The sequence below is a fragment of the Cuculus canorus genome, chromosome 1 (genome assembly GCF_017976375.1).
Source record: "Cuculus canorus isolate bCucCan1 chromosome 1, bCucCan1.pri, whole genome shotgun sequence".
NCBI classification, from domain to species: Eukaryota; Metazoa; Chordata; class Aves; order Cuculiformes; family Cuculidae; genus Cuculus; species Cuculus canorus.
Genome location: NC_071401.1, coordinates 176,416,086 through 176,435,236, shown reverse-complemented (window position 1 = coordinate 176,435,236; position 19,151 = coordinate 176,416,086). Strand labels below are relative to the sequence as shown.

General features: G+C 39.4%; 1 protein-coding gene across 2 annotated transcripts in view; it reads right to left on the bottom strand.

Moving 5' to 3' along the window:
- NELL2 (neural EGFL like 2) overlaps positions 1–19,151 on the bottom strand; it is a 148,310-nt gene that overhangs the window by 22,207 nt on the left and 106,952 nt on the right. For both annotated transcript variants that reach the window (XM_054074710.1, XM_054074699.1), the window contains exon 15: positions 17,943–18,038. In XM_054074710.1, coding sequence (XP_053930685.1) covers positions 17,943–18,038 — 96 coding nt within the window. The remainder of the gene's footprint in view (positions 1–17,942; positions 18,039–19,151) is intronic.

The window sequence follows — 19,151 nt, the reverse complement described above, 5'->3', positions numbered from 1 at the left end:
ACATGAAAAAACCTTGCTCTTCCAAATCACCTTCTTTATACCTCAGAAGCACTCATTTCCTGAACTGTGGCAACAATTTCAGCTATTACACCCCTTGCTATTGGGAGGACTGAGAAAACTTTGCTCCCTGAAGAGTAAAATAAGATCATTAGCAAATTCTCCACTGGTACCATAAGAAAAAAAGGAAAGCTAGCTGTCTGATGAATATTATTAGAGTATTTCTGTATAATAAGAGCTTTTGAACATTGAAAGCCATAGAAAATTGCCAATTTGAAAGACAGCAGTGCTCTTTCATCCAGCAATAGGACCAAGCTCTCTAATGTGGTCAAGCTGCAGTCAACAAAGAACCATGGCATGGGGAAAGAGGAGTGAGGTTTATACCATTTTATTTTACTCACTTCAAGACCGAAATATTAATCATCAAATCCTTTTCTCAGAAAAGCCTGTATGCCACTATCAAGCACATGTTACAGAGACACAGAACACAACTCACTCCAAAAAGCCTTTCTTTCATAAACTGCTTTCTCCAGGTCAATACAAACCAAAGCCCCAGCAGCCCTCTCCTGTCAAGAAGGCAACAACAGAGACTGGCAACTGTAAATACTTAGAATTTAGTTATTTCCATCCTGGAAGTTTTTCTGGGACAATACAATATGTGACACTCTGCTAAGACCGTCAACTAATAGACTCCCAATTACAATGATCCGTCCCAGTACTAACTGGGTTATTCTCACTGTATATATTTATAAAGATTAATGAGCAACCAGCAAGTTCCATAATGTTCAGTCACTACTGACTTAGGTTAACTTTGAGATCTCATTTCAAAGGTGACAGCCTTTCCAGTCTAATGCTAACCTCTAGAGCCACCCACATCCCAGCCCCATATAGATTATAAACAACATGCAAACGCTGAAAGTAAAAGAATTTCAGAAACAGATCACCGAAGAAGGGGTTTAGGGGACTATGAGGCTGTCTAAAAAGATAAATAAAGTTTTCTTTTTCCATGGGTACATTTGGAACGGTCAGACTGTGATATATCTTTGCATACGTCAATACATTTTCAAGGATGTTATATCTGGCTTGGATATAAAAGACTATGTCCCAACTATTCAGACTTATGCTTAAATAATAGAATACCCAGCAGAATTAAGGTGATGTATGCGTTATCTGATTTTAGTAAATACATATGCAAGGAGGAAAAGGCCTTGTTCAGTAGGTCAAAATGAAAGTTCACTGTACTGCACAATGAATCTGTTGTGAAAACTGAATTTTCTGGAGAAGCTTTGAAAAGAATCCATTATCTCTACAGCAAGTTCTAGAGTCATATGATGATACTTGAGAAGATCTCGCTGCAATCAGACCTGTGATTTGAGATCTTATGCAAAAGTCAGGTCCCAGTGGAGAAATATAAGAGCCTGAAACTAGTTCAATATACTGGAGCTATCTTGTTAAAACGAAGTATCATCTTTGGGGATTTCTGTCCCACCACAGTCCCATACACCATATGCATAGTAATACCATATAGAGGAATAAAACAAAAAACAGGAATACACAAGCTGAGACTGGTAAAATAATCCAAGAAGGTATCAGCTATGCCAGAAAACCAAAGTAGTTTAGAATGCCTTTTTAAATCTCCTTTGCAAAGTCTGATCAGCTCCTTTCTTCTAATGCTGCTAATGATTCCCAAAGGTCAATAAAAATCCTAGAGCCCGATTTTGTTTACAATCTCACTATGTTTAGCTTTGTTTAGCTTCCTGTAACTCTTTAAAGATATAGTACCAGGACATGCTTTTCACTGCATGGGTTTTCACATCAAAGTTTTCATTAAACCATAGAGTATTTTTGAGTTTAACTGCATTTGCATCCCAACATTTCACTCAATTACAAGTTTAAATCATGAAGGGCCAGATTACAGTTGGCCTACAGCACACAGCAAAGAGAAGAATCACCCATCATTTAATCCTAGCATAACATAGTTCCATGAGCAAAAGTATATTCTCAATATAGTATTAGAAACATCAGTTATCTCAGAAATAGGCTTCAGAAAAGAGTGAAGACCAATGCACTTCCGCTCCTTGCTCCCCTGTATAATGAATCAGGTCCATGTTGAAAAAAATGAACACCTTTGGAGTTGCTGCTTCTATCTCTAACACCTCTCAGATCTAGCAGAAATTCTAGCTGAGTCACCTTAAAACCATAATCTGGCTCAAAGGGAAGGAAACTAGAACTGAGGCTATAAATGTCACAGTAAAAATTTCTTCAACAGGTTGACTCAGTGCTGCAGATGCGTTCTTCACTAAAAATTTCCAACTGTCATGTTGCACAAAAAAATAACTATTGTTAAACCAGGTCTTTTTTTTTTCTTTTTTTTTTTAATCCTAGCAAGAGCATGATTGCATTTTTTAAAGTACTCTGTCCATAGAAAACTAATTTAGTTCTATTAATGAAAAGGAAGCAAAATGTGATTGAGGATGTAGTATGGAATTATAGTTCATTAATTCTTCAAGTATGTAATTTTCCAGACTCCTGATCCCCCATTGATTTCTGCACACCCCCATAGGTCCTGCTAAATGCCAGCAAAAAGAAATTCAATCGTGTTGTTATTTTGTGTGTGGCAGTGGCGGTTCTCCAGAATTAGATAAAAATGTTATGAAAGGGGATTTTCCACTGACTGCTTCACCATGTAGCCCTGTTAACAATTCTTGTTGTCAAAAATTGATCAACCACAGATCCCACCAATAACTGAAACCATGACGGTCTCTCAATACACATCCAATATCATCAAAGGAGGTGATATTTGTAACAATTGACGATGATAATTCAGAACACCTAATTAGCCATGATGAACTAGGTACATCCATGAACAGTGTGAAAAAAAATTATTTTTTTCAACGAGATTCTGTGAAACTGGTAGTACCAATCCCCATTAGAAAGACTAACTGAGAGGTACTGGGCTTCTGTTTCTAGTTGTTGACAAGATGTGGCTTTGCTTTCACTTTGACCATCATTCTCAGTACAGCACCTCATCTTAACTGTAACAGATGCTTGTCTTACCTTGCTAGCCTTATCTTCCAAAATGTAACTATTTACTTCAGGATAGCAAAAGAAGTTTTAGACCTTGAAATACACTGACAAACCCATTTTAGATACTACCAGTGTTTAAAAGTTATGTAGCTCCATTTGCACGTTAGAAATAGGACTAACACAGTGGTGTTATCACTAAATGTGTCCACTGTTGGGTAAAAATAGCCACCTCCTAAGCAAAATAATATTAATTTCTCTGAAAATAGAAGGGCTAGTCTCGTAAGCTGTTACCTCTCCTCTAACGGGTAGGAAGGAAGACTTCAGTTGCACAGTGTACTGATGAAACCTTCCTCAAGTGAGAAGTCAAGTCAGTCCTAACCATGAGTTATGACTTTTACATATATGAACCAAGGTTGCAACCAGTACATCCCCAAATTAGGTTGAGCTCGGCTTTGCAAAAAATTGTTTCAGATCAGCTCTGATACAAATCAGTAAACTTCCAAGTGTTTGGTTCAGAGACTATATATGCAAAACTAACAAAAGAACCCAAAAAACAAGTCAAAAAGATCTTGGCTGGGAACTCAATTGACTCCCTGATTTTGAACTTGGTCTTCTTCTACAGTGTTCTACCCTTTGGTCAGGGTACCATGCGTGCCATACACATGCTTAATTTTAAACATTCTTACCTACGTTTTCTTACCAGTGACTTGCTACCATGACTCTCAGTCCATTCACTAGTGACCATTAATTTACATTGCTGCTCCTGAAGTGCAAAATCATGTAGAGATTATAATAAAATTGCTGAAGCATGGAAAAAGAAAAAACACACTATTCCTTCGCTTGAGCTATAAACATATCATTGGCATATATCTGCAGAGACTGCAGGCTCCCTCATGTTGACAGCAAGACGAAGGGCTCCATAGGGATATGTGGCAATGATTGACAGTGTTATAGATTTTAATTCTACTAATAGTTGAATGGCTCATAAGTCATAAAAGAGAGAGCTTACAGTGAGTGATGAAGGTCATGCCTATCTCCCTTATATAACAGAAAGAATCTATTACAATGCTGCCCAGCTGCACTATTCACATTCTATATATAGCCAACTGTATTTTAAGAACCTAATTGAAATTTTAGTTTTCACGTTTAGTAAAGGAGCTTCTTCCCCACAGCAAGTAATAGCTAAGCAGTGGATGCGTTCTGATGTTTAAACAAATAACAAAAAATCCTGTCTCCTCAAAGTTCTTTTGTACCATGGTCCTTTCCCAGATTCTCTTTTAAATTTTTTTAACTGCCACGTATAGGATTGTAGTGTTGCAACAAGCTAAAGGGAATATAAAGAGAAAAAGATAAGTACTAGTGTTTAGGTCTTCAGCAGAGAAAGAATCTTTTGTTATTTAAAACTGACAAGGACTCTGAGAGAGGAAAGAAATAATATGCACCCAAGAAACTGTGTCAGGCAAGGAAAATGAAGAGAAAAAGACACAGAAGGATGATGCAGCAAAGCACTTTAAGCTGCCAAACAGAAAGAGTGAGGTAAGTAGAGTTGATGCCTAAATCCAGGATACTCACAAAACTCAAGATGGGCATTTTTTGTTTAATTTCTGTCAAAGATTTAGTTTATGAATAAATATAAGTAAAAATGTAAAGCAAAATAAAACTTCCCAAGCTTCTAACATCACCAGCCCTTGTCTTAGTGCTCCTTTTTAGGCTTATTTTTCCTATCTGAGAAAAATTCAACTGATAACAGGGATTAAGGTGACCTCCCTTCCAAACAGCACAGCCAAGCAAAAAGGATCTCGTCTGCAGAACCCTGGCTTTCCTCTTGGCTTGCTGTAGATCTTATTTGTTTACTCTCATAGACAACTTCTAAAACTTTTCCTGCAATTTAATGAGCCAGCAATTTTAGAATATGTCCTTTTTGAAAATTGAAGGATAAGTATTGTCTTAGGTTTTAAGAATTGGCTACTCCTCCCACTCTGAAAAAATATGGTATAAAACCCATCATGTTTTCTTTCAGATATTGTTGTATTTGAACTGAGGAGCAAGGGGTGCAGAAATGAGATTACCTAAATCTTATCTGGACTTTTGTCACCATTTTCTTACGGAAACCTTGTCACCTACTCAACTGTCTCCATATGTCTTGATTTCCACATCTGTAAAACTGGAGGAAAGTGCTTCTACCAGCTCTCTTTTTTCATACATAAAGAACTCTAGGTGATGAATGTTAAGTAATGGCACTAATTTGGTAAAGTACCACATACGGCCATGTCAAGGCATGGTGCGGGGAACAGTAACACACCAGGGAACAGGAACTACAGAAGAGGCCAACATGTTTTGGGGAGAGGTGAGAGGAATAGCATTGAGCTGTAGAGATGAAAGGTGCATCCCTTGCTTTTAGCCCCCGTTTGCTGTATTTGGTACCACAGACATGTCATAGAATTCACAAGGATACTTACTGGTAGTGGAATCATATAATCATAGAATCACCAGGTTGGAAGGGACCCACTGGGTCATCGAGTCCAACCATTCCTAACAGTCCCTAAACCATGCCCCTCAACACCTCGTCCACCCGTCCCTTAAAGACCTCCAGGGAAGGTGACTCAAGCACCTCCCTGGGCAGCCTCTGCCAGTGCCCAATGACCCTTTCCATGAAAATTCTTTTCCTGATATCCAGCCTGAACCCCTGGCGGAACTTGAGGCCATTCCCCCTTGTCCTGTCCCCTGTCACATGGGAGAAAAGGTCAGCTCCCCCCTCTCCACAACTTCCTTTCAGGTACTTGTAGAGAGCAATAAGGTCTCCCCTCAGCCTCCTCTTCTCCAGGCTAAACAACCCCAGCTCTCTCAGTCGCTCCTCATAAGACTTGTTCTCCAGCCCCCTCACCAGCTTCATTTCTTTTCTCTGGACACGCTCCAGAGCCTCAACATCCTTCTTGTGGTGAGGGGCCCAGAACTGAACACAGTACTCAAGGTACGGTCTCACCAATGCCGAGTACAGAGGGAGAGTAACCTCCCTGGCTCTGCTGGTCACACTGTTTCTGATATAAGCCAAGATGCCATTGGCCTTCTTGGCCACCTGGGCACACTGCTGGCTCATGTTCAGTCGGCTGTCAACCAACACGTTGGTTATTGGTTTTGTAAAAATATAATAGTCTTCTGTACAATTCTACTGCACAGGTGATTTAACATCATGTTATTATATACGTTCAGGGGAAAAAATTTGAGAAGTGGGAGGGGCAGTAGACTATTTTGTATATCATGATGAATTTCAGAATCTCACTTACGAACAGCTTATCTCTATCATACACGCTATGTTTGCAACCATCTGCTTCCTGCACACGTCTATTTTTCCATAACCTAAATTAGCACTTGGAGCATTGTTTAAATAGAGCATTCCGTGTTTCCTTGCAGGAAAGGTTTGTTCTCTGGGGGTTAGCTGAACACCTCTCTACTACAATTTCTGAGACTGTCAATCATGTTTTATTTTTCTGTTTTGAACTTCCTTGTAACAGTAAATATGAAGACTTGCCTTTTACTGGCAGACAGTGAGCTAAGTTTGATGGAATTATTTATTACAATAACAACTCAACCAATACTTATTAATTCCTTGCTAGATTTTTTTGTGTATTGTAGAATATGCAGTATTAGTTGTCTTCTCGAGAGCAGTCCTTTCTGACTTGAAAGTTACTCTTAAACTGTAAACACCAGAAGCCCAAGATTCTTAAGCTTGCCTATTTATGAATAAAATCCTTCAAATTCCTATATTTTTTTCCTGAGTGAAAAAAAAAAGACTCATGCAGAGGTTTTTGGGAAAGAGTTTCAGCAGAAATTGTGTGCTAGAGTTTCTTGTTCTCTCTGAAAGGATTTTCTGAATTATTTTGGGCTGAGGGAGGGAAAAAACTTCAGTCATTTCACCCCCTCAGACAATCTCAGACAAGTCAAAGAGGGAAGAGATGTGGTGGCATCCTGGACAACCTGCATTTGTAACCTAATTCCTACCACATTATTGCTCAGACTCTATGTAGGGTTTATAGTTTACTGCTTTCCAAACTGATTAAGACCCTCAACAAACCTGGGTTGTTCTTCCTGCAGAATATAATAATATTTCGTGAGCTTTCATTTCGTGGATGAATTTGCAGCCTTCACCTCTTCATTTCAGCATATGTTTTACAGGGAGTGAGGAATATGCTCTCTGCCACCTACAATCCCTGGGAGCAAAGCTTCTACAGCTCACACATTCCATATGCTCTCCCTGACCTCTGCAGGGCTTCAGCTTTAAGGGATACGCCAGTTAAAAGAGAGGCACAGTCAGGAGAGAGTTAAAACCTTAGCTTCTACTTATTTTCTGCCAGTGTTGGATCATCTGCCTGCCTACTTCATAAGAGCAACTGAATGCCAATTAAAAAACTGTAGGTTGCATTATTTGCCTCTCTAGTGTTCAGCATTCTTTAGGATGTAATATATCAAATGCTTTGCAGTGACTTTAGACTTGGGCAAAGTCAACATATGTTTCATTAATTCATTTAAATCGCTTAGAAATATGCACCACACTTGAGATTCTTACAGGAAATAATACTCTTTTGAAATCAACCCCATCTTGACTTTTTTCAAACCATGGTATACCTATTACTTCTAAAGGTACAAGCATTAGCAGGAACTTGTTTTATTTTTACACATGTTGGACTGGGCACCTATTCACCTGGAATACCAATTAGTTGTGTGGGAGGCAGATGATTTATGAATAAAGCTACGAACACATTGCATGTTATAGTGCCTTCAGCTAGATTCTAACTTAATAGGATTCCTCCTCAGCCAAAGTCTGACTTCAGAAATATGCTGAAGAGTGAGTATTACAACAGCATGCTTTGTGGTCCTTGTTTTTCTTAGGGCTGGCTAGAGGTACCAAAATGGTCTTGACCACAAATGGCAGTCATTTTTACGTAAGTACAAATGGACATTTTAGAATGACTCATTACAACTTGTTATTATTGTTCCTTAATAGAAATAAACAGGAGAACCTGGATTATATGCAAAGGCAGCTCAATAAAAGCACAGAGCTCTGAATGCCAAGAGAACTGTATAACCAAAACAGATGAGGACTGGCCAAAAAAAAAAAAAAAAAGACAAAATAATCATTAATTTTGAATTATCGGAGGATGGTTCAAAAAGACAATACTCTGTACTTCTAATAAAATAACTGTCTGACTACAGAAGGCCATAATTAACTTAAATTAAAAAATTTAATTAGCAGAACTCTGCAGGACTTTTGGTACCACCTTTTCAATAATATCTGTACAGCTTCATGCTGTGAGGTACAGAAACAATACCTCCTCGACCTGCTCAGTCTTGGGTGGCTGAAAATGCACAAATATCAGGGCCATAATTTACTTGCTTTCTTTGCTTCCTCCATTTCACCAGACATATCATATGAACAAAGCTCCTGGTCAGAATAGAAATTGTGAAGATGATGATCTAACATCATGATTTTATGTAAAGTATATCAGAGGAGTGCAGGAACAAAAATACAGGAAACAAAAGTTAATTTGCTCTCTCTGCTCCAGAGCAGCCAAACAAGACTTTTCAAAGAATTTCTAGGAATTTCAGATTTGACAGTACAAATAAGGCCTGTCAGTCTGGAACAGTCATCCTCTATTACTGAGGCTCCTTCTCCCTATTAATCACCACTCAGAAATAGATATAATATATCGTGCCCTAAGCAGTACATCCAAAAACAATACTGACCAAAGAAAACAATGCAGAAGCCTGCAAGTAGCATAGAGATCCAAATTCCTAGAATTACTGTTCTCAAAAACTACTTATTTGAAAACAAGGCAAGCCAAAATAATAATAATAAAAAGAATGGATACACTTTCCCAGTCCTGAGGATACCATGAAGGTACCAGATTAAACGGTTCACTAGGGCACAGTTCAGGATTTGAATCATTGCTCTTAGGCACTACTTGCCTAGAGTAACTCAGCAGGGAAAATTTAATAGCTATCGCCCTGGGCAACAGGAAAATGACATTGTCAACCATGCAAATGTTGATTTAGCCAGCTTGCTGCTAGTGCTTGCTCAAATCCCAAAATCACTTCATATTTTGAAAACATTAAAAAATTTTGCAACTACAAGAAGAGTAGAAATGTGGTCAAGCAGATGACTGATATGGCTTTGTGAGGAAATAACTCATATAGTCATTTCCTGCTAACTGCTCCTGAAGTCACCAAAAGAATTATATGTGAAGATGCTTTTTTTGGCACTGCATAGCTGTAGTTCAGTGATAGGACCACAAAAAAAAAAAAAATTATGTATTTCAAAATTCATTATCAGGGTTCTGTATAAATGCATTAAAAAACCACCACAGTGATGTACTGTGATGTTTAAAGACAGAGAAGTTGATGTTATAGAATGCTTCCCATAAGTTTGCCCATGATTCTACTGTCTGCTTTTCCTACAGTAAGACAGCATTTAAAATGGAATAACACAGTAAGATGTGGCATCACTAAACACCCTAGTTACATGCATCACCTCAGTAAACCAAAGCTAGCTCAAAAAACACTATTCTTGCACACAAATCAGTAACTGACACGCAAAACGGATATCTTGAGAAAACCTAGACTGTAATGCAGACCACTCATCACCCAGCCGGTGCAGGCTGAGTAGTGACTTTATAAAGCAAAGACACAAGTTACAAAGCAAGATATTTCAGCATCCTCAGCAAAATCATTACACTATTTTTACCATCCGAGTCTTGTCTCCTTCTGCTGAAATGGAAACCATAGAAAATACTAATGAAATGCAGGTGTGTGCAGTAATTCAAAAGTGTTTTCATTTCAGAGATTCAGCTCCTGAGAATAGAAAGTACAGTTAGATATTTACTGTTAAAAGTTTAAGTTGAACCAGTTTAAACAGGATACTGAGTACTCCGTTTCCGTCTACATTTTAGCTATGGCTGGAAAGGCCAATCTTACCAACTCAACATGCTACGTACCAAAATTTGCACAGGGCAGGAAGCCAGGAAATGGGGAACACTTGGAAGGACTCAAGGAAGACAAATGGCAGTGACCCCCCAGTGCATGCATCTAAGTCTAGTAACAAGCTGGGCACATCAGCTCCAGCATCTCTCCTCACTCACCTCCTCCTCCTCCAGCTGGTGCTCTGGCTTACACAGGGACCTGACACCACAGCATCATCACAGCTGCAGGGCTATACAGCATCACGCAGCCCAGCATGCAAGCCAGATCTCAAATGCTTGAAAGCCGCAATTTGGTCCCTCTGAGTTTTGTCTTGGGTGACTTTCTTTTTTTTTTTTTTTTTTTTGGTTAGCATCAAGGGAAAAGTTTTGACTTGCCTACGAAATTTGAAAATTACTGAGGCTGAAATGCCAGACTCCAAAAGGTGTGACTTACGGAATATGATAAATTCTGCATTCACTGCACACTGGGATCTATTAAAATGTTTTACACTGCAAATCATGCTCAAGTACCATCTATTTCTCAAAATTTTATCCAGGCCCTATAGATTAACTCAACTGTCTCTTATTTCTGTGAAGTCAGCCTTTTAATGTAATTGAAACACTTCCTACCAAAAGTATCTTCTAACTTCTAAGTTTCAAACTTGGAGACTCTTCAAAAACAGAACCTTGAATTATCAGGATACCAGGATTCAAGCAAGCCAGCTGGGCTATGAAAACTAGTGAACTATGGGATGAATCCCTTCTTCCTACAGCTATTGCCCTTGATAGTCCATGCCTGTGCTGCATTCACATTTGCTCCACCACTTTCCTCTTCCTCCCTTCTGATGTTTTTCCACCTAGCAATCTCTTAGGATCTCAGAGAATAAAATAATTAACCCTAATACACTTTCTGCTCATGGAGTTTGTCTATTATACTCGTTTATCCCAGCATGCAACCGACTTCCACTAGTCAGACTATGAACTTTTGAAGGATGCTCCTATTACTCTAAGTTTGTGCAGGAGCTTGCATACTTGTATCATTCAAATTTGAGTCTTCTAGCATAATTGTTGTAAATCGCAATCTGACCAAGAAAAATTAAAATCTTCACTGTAAAAATAAAACTGAGCAAACGGCAGATTCCTGAGCTGTTGGGAAAGTTTTAATTATGAGACTTTCATAGCTTAGAGACTTTTCATTAGACTGGTGCCAAGATTTTTTAAGAGTTCTGCCAAAAGTAATTCCAGTTCTTTCAGAACTGCTTTGATGCTCTATGGTTCAAATGCCATTTGTGTAACAGCTTTAGCTTCAGAGCCTACCTGGCCACAAGCTGATTGTGGTTGTTTCAGCTGAACACAAGGGATCAAGGGCTTAAATAGAAGCAGTTCTCTTGTGATGCCAAAAGCACTAAAATACTTCATTTTTGCAAAATCAGCAAAGTTAACAAGCTTTCTGGTTACTTGGACAAAGCCCTCTATTCCAATACCACTAAAATTATTTTCCTAATAACTGGGGTATCAGAATTAAAAGATTTCCACAGGCTTCCTTAGGAACAGGAATAACAATAATCATCAATAGTCTGAAGCCTGCTATTATTATGGTCAGTGCACATGAACAAATTAATTTGGATTTGCTGAAAAGAGCAACAGTCATGCATGTTAATTATTTAGCTTATATTAGAAAGTGGCACAAAACTTTAAAGAGATCTGGTCTATAATATTTATTCAAATCAGTTGTCTGAGTTGTATTTCAGTATTTTGAACTACAAATGTTAAGCACAAATGTTGCAAAAATTTGGTTTAGTGGCATCAAAATGTTTTTCCTTCTTGGTATAGTACTCACAGTGCTTATGCTATCTCTGTTTGCGCTTTCCATACATGGGGAAAAAAAGGGATAAATACAGAGCCGGGCCAAATAATGTATTTTCCCTGGATTTGGCTATTTCTGATGAGACATGAGATAAGAAAGGGCAATCTCATATACCTGATACTCATCATTATTATAAATTATATAAATTACACATTTAATTAAGCCAACTGTTAGAAATCATGTATGGCTGAATGAACATAGAATCCGTAAATGAAACTTTCTCAACAGTTCCTTTCAAGGGTAACAACAGCTTTGTGCATCAGTTTATTTTTATCAGTTTGTCATGGATTGTTATTAACATATGGACATGATTCCTGTGATATCCAAGAGAAGACTGTTATTAGGAAGTGCAAGTTACAGACAATCATCCCTATAACAGCCATATACTTCCAGCCAGCCAGTTAACAAAAACTGCATCAAAAAATGCTATTTGATCTCATGCATAATTTAAAAAAGTCCAGAGGAACACTCAAAGCACAAAATGAGTGTGGGAACTAAAAAAAGAAGCTGAGAAGCAGCAGAAACACAGTAATCTTGTACACATGCACTAGCAGATATGTCTATATAGTAGAGAAACAAACTCTTAAAGCACTGTTGTCAAATGAAAGGGGAGTTACAGTAAAATCAACCAGATCTAACAGAGTCATCCTGTGCTGGATTCTAAAATAAAATACTTTTCAAGTACAATTTAAGATAGCATTTAAAAATGCCCATTGAAGAATCCATAATTTTGCAATCAAACAAGACAGTTTTATGTCAGATATTTTGAGTAAGTTTAGGAGGCACAAATATTTTTACAATTCCCTTGGTAATCTCATCGGAAGGCTGCTCCACTGGGTAAACTACTACTGTGCCTTGTAGGACTTTAAGATCTTATAACAAATAAACCCTACCCCCTTAAGACAAGAACGCATCCCTAACATTAACAATGTCTCAACCCAAATCCTTTGGGATGAGAAACAGGAATTGTCCCACATCTCATTTTTACGTACTTTTACCAATTAATAAAAACAGTTCTGGAAGTTGATATATCTACATAAGAATCTTACACTTGCTTCCTCATCCCACTGATCCATTTCCACAGGGCCATGATTAATCTAATAGGTTTCCGACAGGTCGTCCTACGGTGTTGCAAAAGCTCTCTCAACTGCAAGGCACTCCACAGTGAATGCCCCTTCTCATGGAAATACCTGACTGGCAGTAGTAGTTGATTCTCCTTCTTACGTTTCTGAGAGAAACGTTGTTCCTACTGACACCTCAGAAGCACCCATTTGGAAGCAGAAGATTTTATGAAAACCATAACCACGCTTAATTGCACAAGGCTTCACTTCTCTTTGCAAAAGCTGCATTGAGTTTAGGAATTTGACACAGCCCTTCCATGGCAACTGACAGGGGAAAGTTACAGCTGTACCTACAAACACAAGCAAGTTTCTAGTGCTAATCTACCAGTACTGGGAAAGCCACTTTGAGTTCTGGGTGAATGGGTTTACCCTGAAATGCTGTTTCAGTCTCAGGATAATTTTATCAGAAGACTTCTGACCTCTCCCATCAGAAGCACACTGTCTGCTTCCTACTCAAGCAGTGCCCTGTCAGTCACTGCCTCCACTCCTCTCCACTCCATTGGAAGGCTCAGAGTTAGTCCAATCATATGGAACAGTAATCTCCCCAACCAGGCACCAAGAAAACAGTCCACGTCTTTGCCACACAGCAGACGGTCTCATCAAAAATTTACAGAGAATGCTCTGGACCTCAACAACTCCAGTTGTTTCAGCTCTGATTTATTCTTGGTCAATAGCCTGTTCTACAACACGAGGCTGGCTCCACAGGAAGACCTAAGCATGGACAGCATCCCCTCTCAGGCTTTGGGAGGAATGTAGGGACACTGACTGAAAGTGCAGGGATGGATTTTGGAAAGGACATGGAAAACAGTGACGTACTCAATGCCTTCTTCATCGTGGCTTTTACTGGTAAGATTTGCCTTTAGGAGTCACAGGTCACCAAGAACTCCAAGGTCTGGAGCAAGAAAAAAATACACTTAGTGGAAGAGGATTAATATCTAAATAAATTGGAAAAAAACACAGGTCAATCAAACTTGATGGATACAGCCAGGAGTGCTGAGAGAGCTGGCTGATGTCATTGTGAAGCCAATGTCAATTATCTTTGAAAGGTCACAGTGACTAAGAGGAGCTCCTGAGAACCGAAAGAACACAAATGTCCCTCCTATTTTTAAGAATGGCAGCAATCCAGGGAACTACAGATAATCAGTCTCACCTTCATCCCTGGGAAGTTGATGGTATCTTTCTGGATACCGTTTCCAGATCTATTAGGGACAACAAGGTGTTTGGGAATAGTCAGCATTGATTGATGAAAAGGAAATCACGCCTGACCAACTTGACAGCCTTCTAAACTAAGCTAAGTTGGTGAATGGGAGGAGAGCAGCAAGTGTTTATTGTGACTACAGTAAGGCTTTTGATGTTCTCATAACAACCTCACACAAGCTAAAAAGTGCAGGCTATATAAATAGACAGCAAGGTGCACTGAAAACTTGCTGAATGTCTGCGCTCAGAGGGCTGTGATCAGCCATACAAGATCCAGTTGGAGGCTAGTCACTTGGCAGCACACTTCTGGGTAAACACTGGGTACTGGGCCAATACTGTTTAATATCTGAACAATAAGGCAGAATGCACCCTCGGGACATTTGCATCTGATACAAAATTTGGAGGAGGGACTGCTACACCAAGTAGTTGTACTGACATTCAGAGGGAACTCACCAGGCTGGAGAAATGGCCAACTGCAATACCATCAAGTTCAGAGGGAAATGCCAAGTCCTACAGCCATCAAGGAAAAAAAACAGGCACCAGTAGAGGTTGGGGACTGGCCAGTGGGAAAGCAGCTTTGCAGAAAAAGATCTGGAAGTCCCAGTGGACACTAAGCTGAACATGAGCAACAATGTGCCCTCACAACATAGAAGGCCAACAGCCTCCTGGCTGCATTAGGAAGAACATTGCCAGCAGGTCAAAGGAGGTGATCCTTCCCTTCCATTTCATGCTGTTGAGCTGACATCTTGGATGCTGGGTCCAGTGCTGGGCTCCCCAGCACAACAGAGACATGGAGCAAATCCAGCACAATCCCATGAAGATGAGTGAGGGACTAGAGCACCTGTCATATGAGGAGATGCTGATAGAGATGAGATGTTAAGCCTGGAAATGAAAAAGCCGAGGGAGATCTTATCAATGTGAATATATACCTGACAGTGTCGGGGGAAGCCAGACACTTCTCAGTTATGCCAAGGAAAGGGGCCAGGGGAATAGGGAATTGCATTCGAATGTAACAAAAAGATTTATTTTTTTTACTGTGAGGGTGACTGAACACTGGAATTGGTAGCCCAAAGAGCTTGCAGAGGCTCCAGCCCTGAAAATACTCCAAATCCAACTAGGTGCAGTCCTAAGAAATCAGCTGTACTTGACCTTGCTCTGAGGAGTGGAATTGGGCAAGATGATCTCCAGAAGTCTGTTACAACCTCATCCTTTCTATGATGCTGAGAAATTACTTAAAAAGAGCTATTCAATCACCTTTTACAGAATGAAACAGTAAGAACTGGTGATTGTATTTTCTAGGTTACTGCTGGGGTGTGGATTCAATCTCCTGTTAATTAATTCATAGGTTCAGCAGCTGCTGACAATTTCTATAAAACTGTACATTTTATTTTAAGTTAAAAATCCCCAAATTCTTTAATAATCAGTTTTAAAATATATGTAGCATAAACAAAAATAACATGCAACTAAAAATAGATTTGGCATCTTTACAACAGTTGTCCTCATTTCTTGCATATGATCACAACTAAAGATGTCTGCCTAGAAAAGATTACATCACCTTTGTAGAGAAAGTAACTGTTCAAAAAAGGGAAGCTTGCAGCATAAATTATTTGTAGAATGAATGTCTTGAATCATTTTAAGTCTAAAGAGAATTACCTTCAGAAAACTCAGTCGCATTCTCTGGGAGTGAATATGTACTGTCTGAAGCTTAGGTTTTCTTTTATGGCTGTATAAAGCATCATGTTTCTGACAATGCAGTCTCAGAACAAACCAGCTTTTGGTCTTTATTGTCAGGATAACTCTTCTATTTGCAACTGATGGTATTTCAGACTCTGTGTTTCAAAACTATGTGCAAGTAGATTACAATCATACTCTTGGACATTAATATCTAAACGAGGTGACCAGACCTGTACCCCTGTGGTCTATCTCTAGTATTACTCATTTCAGGTCTACCAGGACAGAGGAGGTTCTCCTTGCAAACCTGTCCTATGAAACTGATTTGGGGCTGTCAATCTGGCTCCAAATCGTAACAACAGTATCATTAGCTCTGAGATATCAGGCGAAAACTACTATACTAACCTTATGTTAAATATTAAGATCAGATATTCAGAAAGATAACCAGGTCTGGTCCAAGTCTCTGACTGCCCTATTACATGCTTCTTGAAAGGCAGGAAGGACGCACAGTTAGGCCAGCAGTCCAGCTGCTTTCAAAGGGCATTTGGGGCTAAATGTACTCAAGCTGACTTAAGTTAGCTTCAGGTCCCTGAACTTTCTGAATTGGGAATAGTGTCCTTGGGTTCTTGTCAATAAAAGGGAGCAGAAACAGGACTTCCAGGGGCAATTCTGAAAAGCCAGTAAGGTCTATCTTTGATAGTGGCTATTAACATTGACTACACAAGAAGACTCAAGCAAATATGCTCCTTGTCTACAAACTTCAGACAGGAGTATAAAGCTGGAAAAAATGAATTTGTGCCTTGAAACTATACACGTTATATTTACTCGATAACAACAGAATGCTGCAAGGACCATACAAGACAAATAGTACTACTAAAACAATGTAACTTTTAATACTCAAGCATTATCTTAGCACACAGTTTGTTCCAAACAAAACCACAACGCTGTTACGTTGAAGAGACCTCAGTATCCTCTACCACATTATTTGCAGGCTGTGAAGCAGTGAGGAAAACTTGAAAACTTGCTCTTTTGACATTTTGCTAGAAATAAATGAACAATCAGGACACTGCTTTTCACACAGCATCCCTCTTGTGCACTGTCCTAATATCCACTCAAATACAGAAGAATGAACACAATCACATTTCTCACCTTTCAACTGTACCCGATAATACAGAATTCAGATGAGTCTGTGTTTTTCATTAAACTGGACATGTTTACAAGTCAGATGAAAGCAATACTTGCTCAAATGACCTCCTTTCCTCTGTTTGGAAGATTTATTGAAGGCAATATAGAACAGCAACAATAGTCAATCATAGATGGCAGGCTGCCCTTTTATTAGGCATACTGAAGCCAATTAATCTAAGTGAGCTCTCTCCTTTTACCTCCTGGAGGTATGTACAGCTAGAACACATTTAAAAAATCTGCAGCAACAAATAAAGGTGTTGAATGCATTAATTTCAACTTCGAGAAGTTATTCACAGGTATTTGAAATGCTAAATATTAACATTCTACATACTGTGCTGGGCAATATAATTTGATGAGCCCCAAGACTTAAAAAACAAAGTTCTAAAACAAAGCTTTGTGGTACTACCATCCTTGAGGATAGCAAGAAGAGAAAGAAATGCCTGCAAAAGGAGATACAAATGGTAGAAACACTGAAACCTGCCTTCATATTGAGTCATAACACTGAGTTAATCAGAAGCCTTCAAAGGCTTCAGAAGGTTCAGGGGAAAGTGGGCTACTGAACCAGTCACACATTTACAGCACAGAAGTAATCAATTATTGGAATTTGTTTCTAGATGTCAGGTTATCTGCCATTTATAGGAGATATAAAAAGCCATTTGAGGTGAAAAGCAAGTCTACAGTAATCTTATTAATTATGAAACATCAAAACCCAAGACATCTTAATTCACGTTCTCATTTTTGCAGTCCATGTGCTTCTAATTAGAACTGCTGCAATATATTCTTTTGGGAGGAATACAAGAAAAGTGAGTAACTTTTTAGTAACAGCTTCCTCTACCAAACAGACACTTAAATAATCTTTTTACTTGGATTACCTCAAACCTCTTCCTTGGATTACCTTTATTGTAAATTCAATTACAATCTTACCAGTTTCACAGCTGGGGCCAGTGAAGCCTTGTGGGCAGGCACACACATTGGAAGCAATACAGGCTCCACCATTCCTACATCCATCTTTGCAAAAGGCTGCAAAATGCAAAATCACAATTTATGGGTAACAGAACCACACTTAGCAACAATGCAGGCTGGCACAAAGCACAGTCCCTGCAGCATACAGAGCAGACGCTGCCTTTTCCTAAGGACAGAGGTCATGAAGAGACGGTTTATGGCCCTCCTGCCTCACTGGCCAGATGGGCTGACAAGCTACAGAAGGAGATTAGAGTAAATCATCTGAAGAAAACAGCTCACATATACGTTCCTTTGCACGCACTGGGAAGCGGTAAAAGGCAGCATATTCCCCAAGAACTGACTCTTCCTAGAGCAATGCTGGTCTTTGCTGTCCAAATAAAGGCCTGGGCATAATAGGCACTACTGAACACTAATGTGTCTGGCTGCCTTATTCCATGATTAAGTGATTAGATTGAAACAATTAAAAGAAAGTAATTTTGTCTCAAGAGATTCTGAAGGACTTAAAAAATGTTACCATTTACATTTTGAAGTCAATCCCTGGATTTGCTCTTTGGCACGCTGCAATCTGAGAAGCCGTGCTCACATATTTAGATGTGGCATGCTCCAGAAAGTAGTGTATGTATTGGAGAGTCCCTTCTGCAGACACAGAATTGCAACCAGCACTGACAGAAAATACTATAGCTGTTAATTGTTCTGATTGTATCTGCAATATGGAATGAGCAATGCTCTGGTCACAAGAAACTACAAAGAAAACTGCAGGTGACAGTAGGCAGATGGTGGTCATCACTGATGAAAAGAATTGCTCTGGGGCACTGGTCCAGCCCTAGACTTGTAACCAGCCACCAGAGATGCCAGGCTTTGGTTTGCAGCTGCTCTGTGCAACAGCACCACCGATGAGGTCTTAAGGCTCATCTGAGTGAGAATATGAGTGTTATTGACTTGAGCTTTCCAGCTCTTAGGTTCCAGACACCACCCTTGTGGCTCCAGACCCCTGATGCTGCGTGAGGTGCAGGATGACACGGTGCACAGGAGCACGGCCAGTAGCACAGTGCATGAAAAGGTGCAAAAGTCACAGGGACAAGAAGTGCCATCCAGTTCTCTCTGAAGGACACTGGCATCCAAGCCAGAGCTGCAAGGAAACAATATTTCTCAAATTGGGATATGCAGGCT